The sequence below is a fragment of the Lissotriton vulgaris genome, chromosome 5 (assembly GCF_964263255.1).
Source record: "Lissotriton vulgaris chromosome 5, aLisVul1.2, whole genome shotgun sequence".
Lineage (NCBI taxonomy): Eukaryota > Metazoa > Chordata > Amphibia > Caudata > Salamandridae > Lissotriton > Lissotriton vulgaris.
Genome location: NC_141693.1, coordinates 2,034,931,187 through 2,034,948,132, shown reverse-complemented (window position 1 = coordinate 2,034,948,132; position 16,946 = coordinate 2,034,931,187). Strand labels below are relative to the sequence as shown.

The window sequence follows — 16,946 nt, the reverse complement described above, 5'->3', positions numbered from 1 at the left end:
ACTGTGAGAAAGCTCCTTCCGTGGGTTCTATCCAGAGTCACTGTGAGAACGCTCCCTCCTTCGGTTCTATCTAGAGTAACTGTGAGAACGCTCCCTCTGTGGGTTCTATCCAGAGTCACTGTGAGAACGCTCCCTCCTTGGGTTCTGTCTAGAGTCACTGTGAGAACGCTCCCTCTGTGGGTTCTATCCAGAGTCACTGTGAGAACGCTCCCTCCTTCGGTTCTATCTAGAGTTACTGTGAGAACGCTCCCTCCTTGGGTACTATCCAGAGTCACTGTGAGAACGCTCCCTCTTTGGGTTCTAGCTAGAGTCACTGTGAGAACGCTCTCTCCTTGCGTTCTATGTAGAGTCCCGGTGAGAACGATCCCTCCGTGTGTTCTGTCTAGAGTCACTGTGAGAACGCTCCCTCTTTGGATTCTGTCTAGAGTCACTGTGAGAACGCTCCCTCTTTGGATTCTGTCTAGAGTCACTGTGAGAACGCTCCCCCTTTGGGTTCTATCTAGAGTCACTGTGAGTACGCTCCCTCTGTGGGTTCTGTCTAGAGTCACTGTGAGTACGCTCCCTCTGTGGGTTCTAGATAGAGTCACTGTGAGAACGCTCTCTCCTTGCGTTCTATGTAGAGTCCCTGTGAGAACGCTCCCTCCGTGTGTTCTGTCTAGAGTCACTGTGAGAACGCTCCCTCCTTGGGTTCTGTCTAGAGTCACTGTGAGAACGCTCCCCCTTTGGATTCTATCTAGAGTCACTGTGAGTACGCTCCCTCTGTGGGTTCTGTCTAGAGTCACTGTGAGAACGCTTCCTCCTTGGGTTCTATGTACAGTCACTGTGAGAACGCTCCCTCCGTGGGTTCTATGTAGAGTCACTCTGAGAATGCTCCCTCTGTGGGTTCTATGTAGAGTCACTCTGAGAACGCTCCCTCCGTGGGTTCTATGTAGAGTCACTCTGAGAATGCTCCCTCTGTGGGTTCTATGTAGAGTCACTCTGAGAATGCTCCCTCTGTGGGTTCTATGTAGAGTCACTCTGAGAACGCTCCCTCCGTGGGTTCTATGTAGAGTCACTCTGAGAATGCTCCCTCTGTGGGTTCTATGTAGAGTCACTGTGAGAACGCTTCCTCCGTGGGTTCTATCCAGAGTCACTGTGAGAACACTCCCTCCGTGGGTTCTGTCTAGAATCGCTGTGCGAACGCTCCCTCCTTGGGTTCTATCTAGAGTCACGGTGAGAACGCTCCCTAGTTGGGCTCTATCTAGAGTCACTGTGAGAACGCTTCCTCGGTGGGCTCTATCTAGAGTCACTGTGAGAACGTTCCCTCCTTGGGTTCTATCTAGAGTCACTGTGAGAACGCTCTCTAGTTGGGCTCTATCTAGAGTCACTGTGAGAACGCTCCCTCCGTGGGTTCTATCTAGAGTCACTGTGAGAACGCTCCCTCCTTGGGTACCATGTAGAGTCACTCTGAGAACGCTCCCTCCATGGGTTCTATGTAGAGTCACTATGAGAACGCTCCCTCCTTGGGTTCTATCTAGAGTCACTGTGAGAACGCTCCCTAGTTGGGCTCTATTTAGAGTCACTGAGAGAACGCTCCCTCCGTGGGTTCTATGTAGAGTCACTGTGAGAACGCTCCCTCCTTGGGTTCTATCTAGAGTCACTGTGAGAACGCTCCCTCCGGGGGTTCTATCTAGAGTCACTGTGAGAACGCTTCCTCCTTGGGTTCGATCTAGAGTCACTGTGAGAACGCTCCCTCCTTGGGTTCTATCTAGAGTCACTGTGAGAATGCTCCCTCCTTGGGTTCTATCTATAGTCACTGTGAGAACGCTCCCTCCATCTAGAGACACTGTGAGAACGCTCCCTCCTTGGGTTCTATCTAGAGACACTGTTACAACGCTCCCTCCGTGGGTTCTATGTACAGTCACTGTGAAAACGCTCCCTCCTTGGGTTCTATCCAGAGTCACTGTGAGAACGCTCCCTCCATGGGTTCTGTCTAGAGTCACTGTGAGAACGCTCCCTCCGTGGGTTCTATCTAAAGTCACTGTGAGAGCGCTCCCTCTGTGGGTTCTATCCAGAGTCACTGTGAGAACACTCCCTCCTTGGGTTCTATCTAGTGTCACTGTGAGAACGCTCCCTCCTTGGGTACTATCAAGAGTCACTGTGAGAACGCTCCCTCTTTTGGTTCTATCTAGAGTCACGGTGAGAACGCTCCCTAGTTGGGCTCTATCTAGAGTCACTGTGAGAACGCTTCCTCGGTGGGCTCTATCTAGAGTCACTGTGAGAACGTTCCCTCCTTGGGTTCTATCTAGAGTCACTGTGAGAACGCTCTCTAGTTGGGCTCTATCTAGAGTCACTGTGAGAACGCTCCCTCCGTGGGTTCTATCTAGAGTCACTGTGAGAACGCTCCCTCCTTGGGTACCATGTAGAGTCACTCTGAGAACGCTCCCTCCATGGGTTCTATGTAGAGTCACTATGAGAACGCTCCCTCCTTGGGTTCTATCTAGAGTCACTGTGAGAACGCTCCCTAGTTGGGCTCTATTTAGAGTCACTGAGAGAACGCTCCCTCCGTGGGTTCTATGTAGAGTCACTGTGAGAACGCTCCCTCCTTGGGTTCTATCTAGAGTCACTGTGAGAACGCTCCCTCCGGGGGTTCTATCTAGAGTCACTGTGAGAACGCTTCCTCCTTGGGTTCGATCTAGAGTCACTGTGAGAACGCTCCCTCCTTGGGTTCTATCTAGAGTCACTGTGAGAATGCTCCCTCCTTGGGTTCTATCTATAGTCACTGTGAGAACGCTCCCTCCATCTAGAGACACTGTGAGAACGCTCCCTCCTTGGGTTCTATCTAGAGACACTGTTACAACGCTCCCTCCGTGGGTTCTATGTACAGTCACTGTGAAAACGCTCCCTCCTTGGGTTCTATCCAGAGTCACTGTGAGAACGCTCCCTCCATGGGTTCTGTCTAGAGTCACTGTGAGAACGCTCCCTCCGTGGGTTCTATCTAAAGTCACTGTGAGAGCGCTCCCTCTGTGGGTTCTATCCAGAGTCACTGTGAGAACACTCCCTCCTTGGGTTCTATCTAGTGTCACTGTGAGAACGCTCCCTCCTTGGGTACTATCAAGAGTCACTGTGAGAACGCTCCCTCTTTTGGTTCTATGTAGAGTCACTGTGAGAACGCTCCCTCTTTGGATTCTGTCTAGAGTCACTGTGAGAACGCTCCCTCTTTGTGTTCTATCTAGAGTCACTGTGAGAACACTCCCTCTGTTGTGGGTTCTGTCTAGAGTCACTGTGAGAACGCTCCCTCCGTGGGTTCTATGTAGAGTCACTCTGAGAACGCTCCCTCCGTGGGTTCTATGTAGAGTCACTCTGAGAACGCTCCCTCTTTGGGTTCTATCTAGAGTCACTGTGAGAACGCTCCCTCCTGGGTTCTATGTAGAGTCACTCTGAGAACGCTCCCTCTTTTGGTTCTATCTAGAGTCACTGTGAGAACACTACCTCCATGGTTCTGTCTAGAGTCGCTGTGCGAACGCTCCCTCCTTGGGTTCTATCTAGAGTCACTGTGAGAACGCTCCTTCATTGGGTTCTGTCTAGATTCACTGTGAGAACGCTCCCTCCTTGGGTTCTATGTTCAGTCACTGTGAGAATGCTCCCTCCGTGAGTTCTATCTAGAGTCACTGTGAGAACGCTCCCTCCTTGGGTTATCTCTAGAGTCACTGTGAGAATGCTCCCTCCTTGGGTTCTATCTAGAGTCACTGTGAGAACGCTCCCTCTTTGGGTTCTATCAAGAATCACTGTGAGACCGCTCCCTCTGTGGGTTCTGTCTAGAGTCACTGTGAGAACGCTCTCTCCTTGGGTTCTATCTAGTGTCACTGTGAGAACGCTTCCTCCGTGGGTTCTATGTAGAGTCACTGTGAGAACGCTCCCTCCGTGGGTACTATGTAGTCTCTTTGTGAGAACGCTCCCTCCGTGGGTTCTATCCAGAGTCACTGTGAGAACACTCCCTCCATCTAGAGTCACTGTGAGAACGCTCCCTCCTTGGGTTCTATCTAAAGTCACTGTGAGAACGCTTCCTCCTTGGGTTCTATCTAGAGTCACTGTGAGAACACTCCCTGCTTGGGTTCTATCTAGAGTCACTGTGAGAACACTCCCTCCGTGGGTTCTGTCTAGAATCGCTGTGCGAACGCTCCCTCCTTGGGTTCTATCTAGAGTCACGGTGAGAACGCTCCCTAGTTGGGCTCTATCTAGAGTCACTGTGAGAACGTTCCCTCCTTGGGTTCTATCTAGAGTCACTGTGAGAACGCTCTCTAGTTGGGCTCTATCTAGAGTCACTGTGAGAACGCTCCCTCCGTGGGTTCTATCTAGAGTCACTGTGAGAACGCTCCCTCCTTGGGTACCATGTAGAGTCACTCTGAGAACGCTCCCTCCATGGGTTCTATGTAGAGTCACTATGAGAACGCTCCCTCCTTGGGTTCTATCTAGAGTCACTGTGAGAACGCTCCCTAGTTGGGCTCTATTTAGAGTCACTGAGAGAACGCTCCCTCCGTGGGTTCTATGTAGAGTCACTGTGAGAACGCTCCCTCCTTGGGTTCTATCTAGAGTCACTGTGAGAACGCTCCCTCCGGGGGTTCTATCTAGAGTCACTGTGAGAACGCTTCCTCCTTGGGTTCGATCTAGAGTCACTGTGAGAACGCTCCCTCCTTGGGTTCTATCTAGAGTCACTGTGAGAATGCTCCCTCCTTGGGTTCTATCTATAGTCACTGTGAGAACGCTCCCTCCATCTAGAGACACTGTGAGAACGCTCCCTCCTTGGGTTCTATCTAGAGACACTGTTACAACGCTCCCTCCGTGGGTTCTATGTACAGTCACTGTGAAAACGCTCCCTCCTTGGGTTCTATCCAGAGTCACTGTGAGAACGCTCCCTCCATGGGTTCTGTCTAGAGTCACTGTGAGAACGCTCCCTCCGTGGGTTCTATCTAAAGTCACTGTGAGAGCGCTCCCTCTGTGGGTTCTATCCAGAGTCACTGTGAGAACACTCCCTCCTTGGGTTCTATCTAGTGTCACTGTGAGAACGCTCCCTCCTTGGGTACTATCAAGAGTCACTGTGAGAACGCTCCCTCTTTTGGTTCTATGTAGAGTCACTGTGAGAACGCTCCCTCTTTGGATTCTGTCTAGAGTCACTGTGAGAACGCTCCCTCTTTGTGTTCTATCTAGAGTCACTGTGAGAACACTCCCTCTGTTGTGGGTTCTGTCTAGAGTCACTGTGAGAACGCTCCCTCCGTGGGTTCTATGTAGAGTCACTCTGAGAACGCTCCCTCCGTGGGTTCTATGTAGAGTCACTCTGAGAACGCTCCCTCTTTGGGTTCTATCTAGAGTCACTGTGAGAACGCTCCCTCCTGGGTTCTATGTAGAGTCACTCTGAGAACGCTCCCTCTTTTGGTTCTATCTAGAGTCACTGTGAGAACACTACCTCCATGGTTCTGTCTAGAGTCGCTGTGCGAACGCTCCCTCCTTGGGTTCTATCTAGAGTCACTGTGAGAACGCTCCTTCATTGGGTTCTGTCTAGATTCACTGTGAGAACGCTCCCTCCTTGGGTTCTATGTTCAGTCACTGTGAGAATGCTCCCTCCGTGAGTTCTATCTAGAGTCACTGTGAGAACGCTCCCTCCTTGGGTTATCTCTAGAGTCACTGTGAGAATGCTCCCTCCTTGGGTTCTATCTAGAGTCACTGTGAGAACGCTCCCTCTTTGGGTTCTATCAAGAATCACTGTGAGAACGCTCCCTCTGTGGGTTCCGTCTAGAGTCACTGTGAGAACGCTCTCTCCTTGGGTTCTATCTAGTGTCACTGTGAGAACACTTCCTCCGTGGGTTCTATGTAGAGTCACTGTGAGAACGCTCCCTCCGTGGGTACTATGTAGTCTCTTTGTGAGAACGCTCCCTCCGTGGGTTCTATCCAGAGTCACTGTGAGAACACTCCCTCCATCTAGAGTCACTGTGAGAACGCTCCCTCCTTGGGTTCTATCTAAAGTCACTGTGAGAACGCTTCCTCCTTGGGTTCTATCTAGAGTCACTGTGAGAACACTCCCTGCTTGGGTTCTATCTAGAGTCACTGTGAGAACGCTCCCTCCTTGGGTTCTATCCAGAGTCACTGTGAGAACACTCCCTCCTTGGGTTCTATCTATAGTCACTGTGAGAACGCTCCCTCCGTGAGTTCTATCCAGAGTCACTGTGAGATTACTCCCTCCTTGGGTTCTATCTAGAGTCACTGTGAGAACGCTCCCTCCTTGGGTACTATCCAGAGTCACTGTGAGAACGCTCCATCCTTGGGTTCTATCTAGAGTCACTGTGAGAACGCTCTCTCCTTGGGTTCTATATAGAGTCCCTGTGAGAACGCTCCCTCCGTGGGTTTTGTCTAGAATCACTGTGAGAACGCTCCCTCTGTGGGTTCTGTCTAGAATCACTGTGAGAACGCTCCCTCTTTGGGTTCTATCTAGATTCACTGTGAGAATGCTCCCTCCTTGGGTTCTATCTAGAGCCACTGTGAGAACGCTCCCTCTTTGGGTTCTATCTAGAGCCACTGTGAGAACGCTCCCTCTTTGGGTTCTATCTAAAATCACTGTGAGAACGCTCCCTCCGTTGGCTCTGTCTTGAGTCACTGTGAGTACGCTCCCTCCTTGGGTTCTATCTAGAGTCACTGTGAGAACGCTCCCTCCTTGGGTTCTATCTAGAGTCACTGTGAGAATGCTCCCTCCGTGGGTTCTATCCAGAGTCACTGTGAGAACGCTCCCTCCTTGGGTTCTATGTAGAGTCACTGTGAGAACGCTCCCTCCTTGGGTTCTATCTAGAGTCACTGTGAGAACTCTCCCTCCGTGGGTTCTATCCAGAGTCACTGTGAGAACGCTCCCTCCTTGGGTTCTATCTAGAGTCACTGTGAGAACTCTCCCTCCTTGGGTTCTGTCTTGAGTCACTGTGAGAACGCTACCTCCTTGGGTTCTATGTAGAGTCACTGTGAGAACGCTCCCTCCTTGGGTTCTATCTAGAGTCACTGTGAGAACTCTCCCTCCGTGGGTTCTATCCAGAGTCACTGTGAGAACGCTCCCTCCTTGGGTTCTATCTAGAGTCACTGTGAGAACTCTCCCTCCTTGGGTTCTGTCTAAAGTCACTGTGAGAACGCTCCATCCTTGGGCTCTATGTAGAGTCACTGTGAGAACGCTCCCTCCTTGGGTTCTGTCTAGAGTCACTGTGAGAACGCTCCCTCCTTGGGTTCTATCCAGAGTCACTGTGAGAACACTCCCTCCTTGGGTTCTATCTAGAGTCACTGTGAGAACACTACCTCCATGGGTTGTATCTAGAGTCACTGTGAGAAAGCTCCCTCCGTGGGTTCCATCCAGAGTCACTGTGAGAACGCTCCCTCCTTGGGTTCTCCCTAGAGACACTGTGAGAACGCTCCCTCCGTGGGTTCTATCTAGAGTCACTGTGAGAACGCTCCCTCCATGGGTTCTGTCTAGAGTCGCTGTGCGAACGCTCCCTCCTTGGGTTCTATCTAGAGTCACTGTGAGAACGCTCCTTCATTGGGTGGTGTCTAGATTCACTGTGAGAACGCTCCCTCCTTGGGTTCTATGTTGAGTCACTGTGAGAACGCTCCCTCCGTGAGTTCTATCTAGAGTCACTGTGAGAACGCTCCCTCCTTGGGTTATATCTAGAGTCACTGTGAGAATGCTCCCGCCTTGGGTTCTATCTAGAGTCACTGTGAGAACGCTCCCTCTTTGGGTTCTATCTAGAATCACTGTGAGAACGCTCCCTCTGTGGGTTCTGTCTAGAGTCACTGTGAGAACGCTCTCTCCTTGGGTTCTATCTAGAGTCACTGTGAGAACGCTTCCTCCGTGGGTTCTATGTAGAGTCACTGTGAGAACGCTCCCTCCGTGGGTACTATGTAGTCTCTTTGTGAGAACGCTCCCTCCGTGGGTTCTATCCAGAGTCACTGTGAGAACACTCCCTCCATCTAGAGTCACTGTGAGAACGCTCCCTCCTTGGGTTCTATCTAGAGTCACTGTGAGAACGCTTCCTCCTTGGGTTCTATCTAGAGTCACTGTGAGAACACTCCCTCCTTGGGTTCTATCTAGAGTCACTGTGAGAACGCTCCCTCCTTGGGTTCTATCCAGAGTCACTGTGAGAACACTCCCTCCTTGGGTTCTATCTATAGTCACTGTGAGAACGCTCCCTCCGTGAGTTCTATCCAGAGTCACTGTGAGATTACTCCCTCCTTGGGTTCTATCTAGAGTCACTGTGAGAACGCTCCCTCCTTGGGTACTATCCAGAGTCATTGTGAGAACGCTCCATCCTTGGGTTCTATCTAGAGTCACTGTGAGAACGCTCTCTCCTTGGGTTCTATATAGAGTCCCTGTGAGAACGCTCCCTCCGTGGGTTCTGTCTAGAATCACTGTGAGAACGCTCCCTCCGTGGGTTCTGTCTAGAATCACTGTGAGAACGCTCCCTCTTTGGGTTCTATCTAGAGTCACTGTGAGAATGCTCCCTCCTTGGGTTCTATCTAGAGCCACTGTGAGAACGCTCCCTCTTTGGGTTCTATCTAAAATCACTGTGAGAACGCTCCCTCCTTGGGTTCTATCTAGAGTCACTGTGAGAACGCTCCCTCCTTGGGTTCTATCTAGAGTCACTGTGAGAACGCTCCCTCCTTTGGTTCTATCCAGAGTCACTGTGAGAACACTCCCTCCTTGGGTTCTATGTAGAGTCACTGTGAGAACGCTCCCTCCTTGGGTTCTATCTAGAGTCACTGTGAGAACTCTCCCTCCGTTGTTTCTATCCAGAGTTACTGTGAGAACGCTCCCTCCTTGGGTTCTATCTAGAGTCAATGTGAGAACTCTCCCTCCTTGGGTTCTGTCTAAAGTCACTGTGAGAACGCTCCATCCTTGGGCTCTATGTAGAGTCACTGCGAGAACGCTCCCTCCTTGGGTTCTGTCTAGAGTCACTGTGAGAACGCTCCCTCCTTGGGTTCTATCCAGAGTCACTGTGAGAACGCTCCCTCCTTGGGTTCTATCTAGAGTCACTGTGAGAACGCTCCCTCCTTGGGTTTTATCCAGAGTTACTGTGAGAACACTCCCTCCTTGGGTTCTATCTAGAGTCACTGTGAGAACGCTCCCTCCGTGGGTTCTATCTAGAGTCACTGTGAGAACGCTCCCTCCTTGGGTTCTATCCAGAGTTACTGTGAGAACACTCCCTCCTTGGGTTCTATCCAGAGTCACTGTGAGAACACTCCCTCCTTGGGTTCTATCTAGAGTCACTGTGAGAACGCTTCCTCCTTGGGTTCTATCCAGAGTCACTGGGAGAACGCTCCCTCCTTGGGTTCTATCTAGAGTCACTGTGAGAACGCTCCCTCCTTGGGTTCTATCCAGAGTCACTGTGAGAACACTCCCTCCTTGGGTTCTATCTATAGTCACTGTGAGAACGCTCCCTCCGTGAGTTCTATCCAGAGTCACTGTGAGATTACTCCCTCCTTGGGTTCTATCTAGAGTCACTGTGAAAACGCTCCCTCCTTGGGTACTATCCAGAGTCACAGTGAGAACGCTCCATCCTTGGGTTCTATCTAGAGTCACTGTGAGAACGCTCTCTCCTTGGGTTCTATATAGAGTCCCTGTGAGAATGCTCCCTCCGTGGGTTCTGTCTAGAATCACTGTGAGAACGCTCCCTCCGTGGGTTCTGTCTAGAATCACTGTGAGAACGCTCCCTCTTTGGGTTCTATCTAGAGTCACTGTGAGAATGCTCCCTCCTTGGGTTCTATCTAGAGCCACTGTGAGAACGCTCCCTCTTTGGGTTCTATCTAAAATCACTGTGAGAACGCTCCCTCCTTGGGTTCTATCTAGAGTCACTGTGAGAACGCTCCCTCCTTGGGTTCTATCTAGAGTCACTGTGAGAACGCTCCCTCCTTTGGTTCTATCCAGAGTCACTGTGAGAACACTCCCTCCTTGGGTTCTATGTAGAGTCACTGTGAGAACGCTCCCTCCTTGGGTTCTATCTAGAGTCACTGTGAGAACTCTCCCTCCGTGGGTTCTATCCAGAGTTACTGTGAGAACGCTCCCTCCTTGGGTTCTATCTAGAGTCAATGTGAGAACTCTCCCTCCTTGGGTTCTGTCTAAAGTCACTGTGAGAACGCTCCATCCTTGGGCTCTATGTAGAGTCACTGTGAGAACGCTCCCTCCTTGGGTTCTGTCTGGAGTCACTGTGAGAACGCTCCCTCCTTGGGTTCTATCCAGAGTCACTGTGAGAACGCTCCCTCCTTGGGTTCTATCTAGAGTCACTGTGAGAACGCTCCCTCCTTGGGTTCTATCCAGAGTTACTGTGAGAACACTCCCTCCTTGGGTTCTATCTAGAGTCACTGTGAGAACGCTCCCTCCGTGGGTTCTATCTAGAGTCACTGTGAGAACGCTCCCTCCTTGGGTTCTATCCAGAGTTACTGTGAGAACACTCCCTCCTTGGGTTCTATCCAGAGTCACTGTGAGAACACTCCCTCCTTGGGTTCTATCTAGAGTGGTATAGAGACAAAATATCGACTCCAAAATATCGACTGGACATAATATCGAGTTTTAAATATAGACTGGACAAAATATCGACTGGACATAATATCGACTACAAAAATATCGTTTTTCAGGTAAGTGAAGTAATATCGACTGTATAAAATATAGATAGCAAAAATATCGATTTTTTAATAATATATAATATTTTATAGTGTATTTTTATGTAATAATATGTGTGAATAGTGTGTATTAATGTTATAAAATATTTTATTACATGAATTTTGTTTTGATAATAATTGCGTAATGTAATTCTGTAGCGGGTTGTGGGTTTATAGGGGAATAGGGTGGGAAGTAATTTAATAATAATTAATTAATTAATATATGTTTGTTAATATGTTTAATTAATAATTAATTGATAATTAATTAATATTAATTAGTTAATTAATTAATATAATTTTGAATATATTTTGTATTAGTAAATAATTGTTAATTAATTAATTGTAATTAGTTAATTACATTAATTAGAGTACATTTTTTATATATATAATTTTGTGTTATTTTTAAGTAATTAATTTTGAAAAAATAATATTAATTATTAAAATAATTACACCTAATGTTCTAATATATTTACTTTATTGTTATTGTTAATTAATAATTAATTGGTAATTAAATAATATTGATAAATTTTGGGTAAAGGAGCATTTTTAGGGTTCAGGGTCAGTTTTCAGTTCATGGGTAAAGGGGTATTTTTAGGGTTCAGGGTCAGTTTTCAGTTCATGGGTAAAGGGGTATTTTTAGGGTTCAGGGTCAGTTTTCAGTTCATGGGTAAAGGGGTATTTTTAGGGTTCAGGGTCAGTTTTCAGTTCATGGGTAAAGGGGTATTTTTAGGGTTCAGGGTCAGTTTTCAGGTCATGGGTAAAGGGGTATTTTTAGGGTTCAGGGTCAGTTTTCAGTTCATGGGTAAAGGGGTATTTTTAGGGTTCAGGGTCAGTTTTCAGTTCATGGGTAAAGGGGTATTTTTAGGGTTCAGGGTCAGTTTTCAGTTCATGGGTAAAGGGGTATTTTTAGGGTTCAGGGTCAGTTTTCAGGTCACGGGTAAAGGGGTATTTTTAGGGTTCAGGGTCAGTTTTGGGTTTTTGGGTAAAGGGGTATTTTTAGGGTTCAGGGTCAGTTTGGGGTTTTTGGGTAAAGGGGTATTTTTAGGGTTCAGGGTGAACAAATAAGATTTTAAAAAATTATTTTTATTATTTTCATTTATTATTTTATTATTATAATTTAATTTAAGTCGTTTTAAGTATATTTTAGTAATTAAAATTTAATATTAATTTAATTTAACACTGTTTTTAATAAAGTCGATATTTTTTACATCTATATTTTTGTTAACGATATTTTGTACTCGATATTTTTGTACTTACCTGTTTGTAGATACAAACTCGATATTTTGACTGTCGATATTTTGTCCACGATATTTTGGCAAGTCGATATTTTGTCAGTCGATATTATTTCAGTGATCCATCTAGAGTCACTGTGAGAACGCTTCCTCCTTGGGTTCTATCCAGAGTCACTGGGAGAACGCTCCCTCCTTGGGTTCTATCTAGAGTCACTGTGAGAACGCTCCCTCCTTGGGTTCTATGTTGAGTCACTGTGAAAACGCTCCCTCCTTGGGTTCTATCTAGAGTCACTGTGAGAACGCTCCCTCGTTGGGTTCTATCTAGAGTCACTGTGAGAACGCTCACTCCTTGGGTTCTTACTAGAGTCACTGTGAGAACACTCCCTCCTTTGTAAGAGTGATCCTAGACTCACAGGGACAAGTGTGAGTGAGTTTCTCATGTTGCAATACCACTATTGAAAATGTTTTCCTTCTTGTAGAGACACTGAGGATGTCTCGCGTTCTAGGTCCATTGTGATCATGCCTCTCTGGTTCTAGACTATCTGAATGAATGTTTGGGGGGTCCTAGACCTACTTTAAAGATGCTCCTTGTGCTCTATCTAGAGTCACTTAAAGAATGTTCCTGGTGTAGACAGCCTGTGAAAGACTGCTCCTACGCCCCCTGAGCGTGTTCCAGGCTCTGCAGTCTGTGAGACTGCTCCTCATGTTCTACAGCATTGTGAGTGTGTTCCAGTTGTATATAGCCTCTATGGACGACCGAAGAACTTAGCTTATTTGCCCAAGAACTAGGTGAGGTCAGAGCATTGTGGGGTGCTCAGAAAATTCCATGGCTACGGGAGGTTAAGCAGATACTGTATTTGATGGGCCTCCCAGAGCTATGGCTGCATCCAGAATGCTCAAGCTTCCCATCAAAAGCGGAATTCAAAGAGCTTTTTTGGGCTGTTAAAAAATCCGCACTGGTCTCCCTCTCATCTGCTAATAATCTAACAGGACAGTTTCTTGTGCACAAATTGACCCCCTTTCTCGAACCATACTGGGACTTGATTTGTAAGTCGCTTAATCGCAAGTTGTACCATCAGTTCCGAGTGGGAACCCTACCGATCAAGTCCTTTACTGCAAAGTGGGCAACAAACTCAAGCGACAAATGCCCCTTTTGTCCTGATCAAGTAGAAAGCCTGGGCCATGTATTTTTCGCATGTCCTGCCTATCGATCGCCCAGACTAAAATGGTTGAGACCAATCTGTAAAACTTTAAACTGTGGGGGTAGCCACGCAGCCCTTCTTAAATTAAGAGATCTACGCACTGCTAAATCTGTGATTTGTGTAGCAAAATTTTTGGGTTGGCTGTGGCTTATCCGTGTAAAGAAACTGTAAATCGTTTTTATTAATTTTAAATGCTTGTGTACCATATTTTATGTATTGGGGGATTTATTGTACAATCTTGTATACTGAAAATGCTTTTTACTTGCTGTCTTTTATGAATTTTTTTATTCGAAATAAAGACTAATTGAACTGAACTGATATAGCCTCTATGAGACAGCTCCTCGTGTTGCAAAGCCCTGCGAGCAAGTTCTAGATGTCTGCAGCCTTTGTGAGACTGTTCCTCTTGTTCTAGAACCATTTGAGCTCCTCCGTAGACTGCTCCTCGTGTACTAGAGCCATATGAGCTCCTCTGTGAGACTGCTCCTCGTGTTCTAGAGCCATGTGAGCTCCTCCGTAGACTGCTCCTCGTGTACTAGAGCCATGTGAGCTCCTTCGTGAGACTGCTCCTCGTGTTCTAGAGCCCTGTGAGCTCCTCTGTGAGACTGCTCCTCGTGTTCTAGAGCCATGTGAGCTCCTCCGTAGACTGCTCCTCGTGTACTAGAGCCATATGAGCTCCTCTGTGAGACTGCTCCTCGTGTTCTAGAGCCCTGTGAGCTCCTCTGTGAGACTGCTCCTCGTGTACTAGAGCCATATGAGCTCCTCTGTGAGACTGCTCCTCGTGTTCTAGAGCCATGTGAGCTCCTCCGTAGACTGCTCCTCGTGTACTAGAGCCATATGAGCTCCTCTGTGAGACTGCTCCTCGTGTTCTAGAGCCATGTGAGCTCCTCCGTAGACTGCTCCTCGTGTACTAGAGCCATGTGAGCTCCTTCGTGAGACTGCTCCTCGTGTTCTAGAGCCCTGTGAGCTCCTCTGTGAGACTGCTCCTCGTGTTCTAGAGCCATGTGAGCTCCTCCGTAGACTGCTCCTCGTGTACTAGAGCCATGTGAGCTCCTTCGTGAGACTGCTCCTCGTGTTCTAGAGCCCTGTGAGCTCCACTTTTAGACTGCTCCTCTTGTTTTAGGCCCCTGTGAGCTCCTCTTTGAGACTGCTCCTCGTGTTCTAGAGCTATGTGAGCTCCTCTGTGAGACTGCTCCTCGTGTTCTAGAGCCCTGTGAGCTCCTCTGTGAGACTGCTCCTCGTGTTCTAGAGCCATGTGAGCTCCTCTGTGAGACTGCTCCTCGTGTTCTAGAGCCATGTGAGCTCCTCTGTGAGACTGCTCCTCGTGTTCTAGAGCCATGTGACCTCCTCTTTGAGACTGCTCTTCTTGTTCTAGAGCCATGTGAGCTCCTCCGTAGACTGCTCCTCGTGTTCTAGAGCCCTGTGAGCTCCTCTGTGAGACTGCTCCTCGTGTTCTAGAGCCATGTGAGCTCTTCTATGAGACTGCTCCTCTTGTTCTAGAGCCATGTGAGCTCCCCCGTAGACTGCTCCTCGTGTTCTAGAGCCACGTGAGCTCCTCTGTGAGACTGCTCCTCGTGTTCTAGAGCCATGTGAGCTCTTCTATGAGACTGCTCCTCGTGTTCTAGAGCCATGTGAGCTCCTCTGTGAGACTGCTCCTCGTGTTCTAGAGCCATGTGAGCTCCCCCGTAGACTGCTCCTCGTGTTCTAGAGCCACGTGAGCTCCTCTGTGAGACTGCTCCTCGTGTTCTAGAGCCATGTGAGCTCTTCTATGAGACTGCTCCTCGTGTTCTAGAGCCCTGTGAGCTCCTCTGTGAGACTGCTCCTCGCGTTCTAGAGCCCGGTGAGACTGCCCTTTGGTGCTAGAGCCATGTGAGCTCCCCCGTAGACTGCTCCTCGTGTTCTAGAGCCACGTGAGCTCCTCTGTGAGACTGCTCCTCGTGTTCTAGAGCCATGTGAGCTCTTCTATGAGACTGCTCCTCGTGTTCTAGAGCCCTGTGAGCTCCTCTGTGAGACTGCTCCTCGCGTTCTAGAGCCCGGTGAGACTGCCCTTTGGTGCTAGAGCCATGTGAGCTCCCCCGTAGACTGCTCCTCGTGTTCTAGAGCCACGTGAGCTCCTCTGTGAGACTGCTCCTCGTGTTCTAGAGCCATGTGAGCTCCTCTGTGAGACTAATCCTCGTGTTCTAGAGCCCTGTGAGCTCCTCTGTGAGACTGCTCCTCGTGTTCTAGAGCCCGGTGAGCGCACTCCAGGTCTCTGCTGCCTCCGTAGACTGCTTGTCGTGTTCTAGAGCCCAGTGAGACTGCCCTTTGGTGCTAGAGTGCTGCACACACTCTGCTGCCTCTGATGTGTAGACCCTATGGGAGTGTGCCCATGTCTGTGCCTGACCCCAGGGGCCCGGGGCCCCTCTCTGAGTGGAGTCTTGCCTCTGACTGGACCTCAGTTGAGCAGGGCTCGTGTCCCTGGGTTGGATCCTTGACCCCTCACCCCAGCCCTGCGCCCCCTGCAGGCGCAGGATCTACAGGCTCTGGAGCGAGGGGGGCCCAGGGCTGTGGCCCCAGGAGCGTCCCTTCCGGGTCACCGAGCATGCTAACCCTTCTTTGGGGTTCATGCCCCTGGCAGGGTGGGGGGAGGGGGGCAGGGCGGTGGCCCCAGGAGCGTCCCTTCCGGGTCACCGAGCATGCTAGCCCTCCTCTGGGGTCCATGCCCCTGGCAGGGTGGGGGGGGGGGCAGGGCTGTGGCCCCAGGAGCGTCCCTTCCGGGTAACCGAGCATGCTAGCCTCCTCTTGGGCTCCAGCATCTGTCCTAAGTCTCTTCTCTTCTTTGCAGGGGAGTCCGGGGCTGCCCGGGATGCCAGGAGTGCGGGGGAAAGCTGGCCTTGTGGTATGTATGTGCCAACGTTGTTCTTGCCATGTCTGTGATTATTGGCGCTCTTTGAGCCCTGAGCAGGTCCACGTTTAATGTCCTGCTGCTTTTATGACCTGTGGTAGAGCATGAGAGCCTGCAGACTTCAAAACTGCCCTTTGTTCCTTAGTGACCTCTCTCACGCCTCAGTGAGACCTCAGGGGGCTCCTTTAGACTACAGAGATCCCCCTCCAACCTCTCTAGAGCCTCTCAACTCCTCTGAGCCCCTTAGACACCAGTGAGATCTCTAAGGGGCAGATGTATCAAGTGTTTTTTTTGTCGCAAACGCTGCGAATCGCAAAATAGCAGCGTTTGCGACAAAATAAACGCGAAATGCGATGTATGAAAAAAATCGCATCGCAAAAATAAGGAATCGCAAAATTTGCGATTCCTTACTTTTGCGCTACCATTTAAGGAATCTCAAAAAGCGATTCCTTAAATGGTATGTAAGAAACAAGAAAGTTTTGCGAACACTAAGAAATCGCAAATTACCACCAACTTGTAGTTGGTGGTAATTTGCAAATTCTTGTACAAATGCACTTTTTGCAATTTGTAAAGGTGGCATGTGACGCTCATACATACCCTTAGGGCATGTATGTACGCCATATGCGCACACATGTCAATTTCAGGGGTACAGCAGGGTGTTCTTAAGACACCCTTGCACCCTTGAAATTATTCTCAATTTGCGATTAGCAAATTGCGAATCGCAAATTGAGAATAATTTCCCATTCCTTCCTATGGGCCTCCTGGCCCATAGAAATGAATTGGCAATTATTCCTTAATTGCGATTAGCAATTTGCTAATCGCAATTAAGGAATTTTAAGAAATCGCTAAAAAATAGCGAATTTCTACATACATACCATTTTGCAATTCTTAAATAGCGATTCCTTAAAAATCACTATTTGAGATTCGCAAAAGGGTATCTTGATACATTTGGTCCTAAGACCCCAGTGAGCT

The 16,946-nt window shown here is 48.8% G+C and overlaps 1 protein-coding gene across 1 annotated transcript in view; it reads left to right on the top strand.

Moving 5' to 3' along the window:
- The window catches only part of COL27A1 (collagen type XXVII alpha 1 chain), a 1,047,548-nt gene that overhangs the window by 430,083 nt on the left and 600,519 nt on the right, over positions 1-16,946 (top strand). The window contains exon 14 of the mRNA XM_086924958.1: positions 15,915-15,968. Coding sequence (XP_086781084.1) covers positions 15,915-15,968 — 54 coding nt within the window. The remainder of the gene's footprint in view (positions 1-15,914; positions 15,969-16,946) is intronic.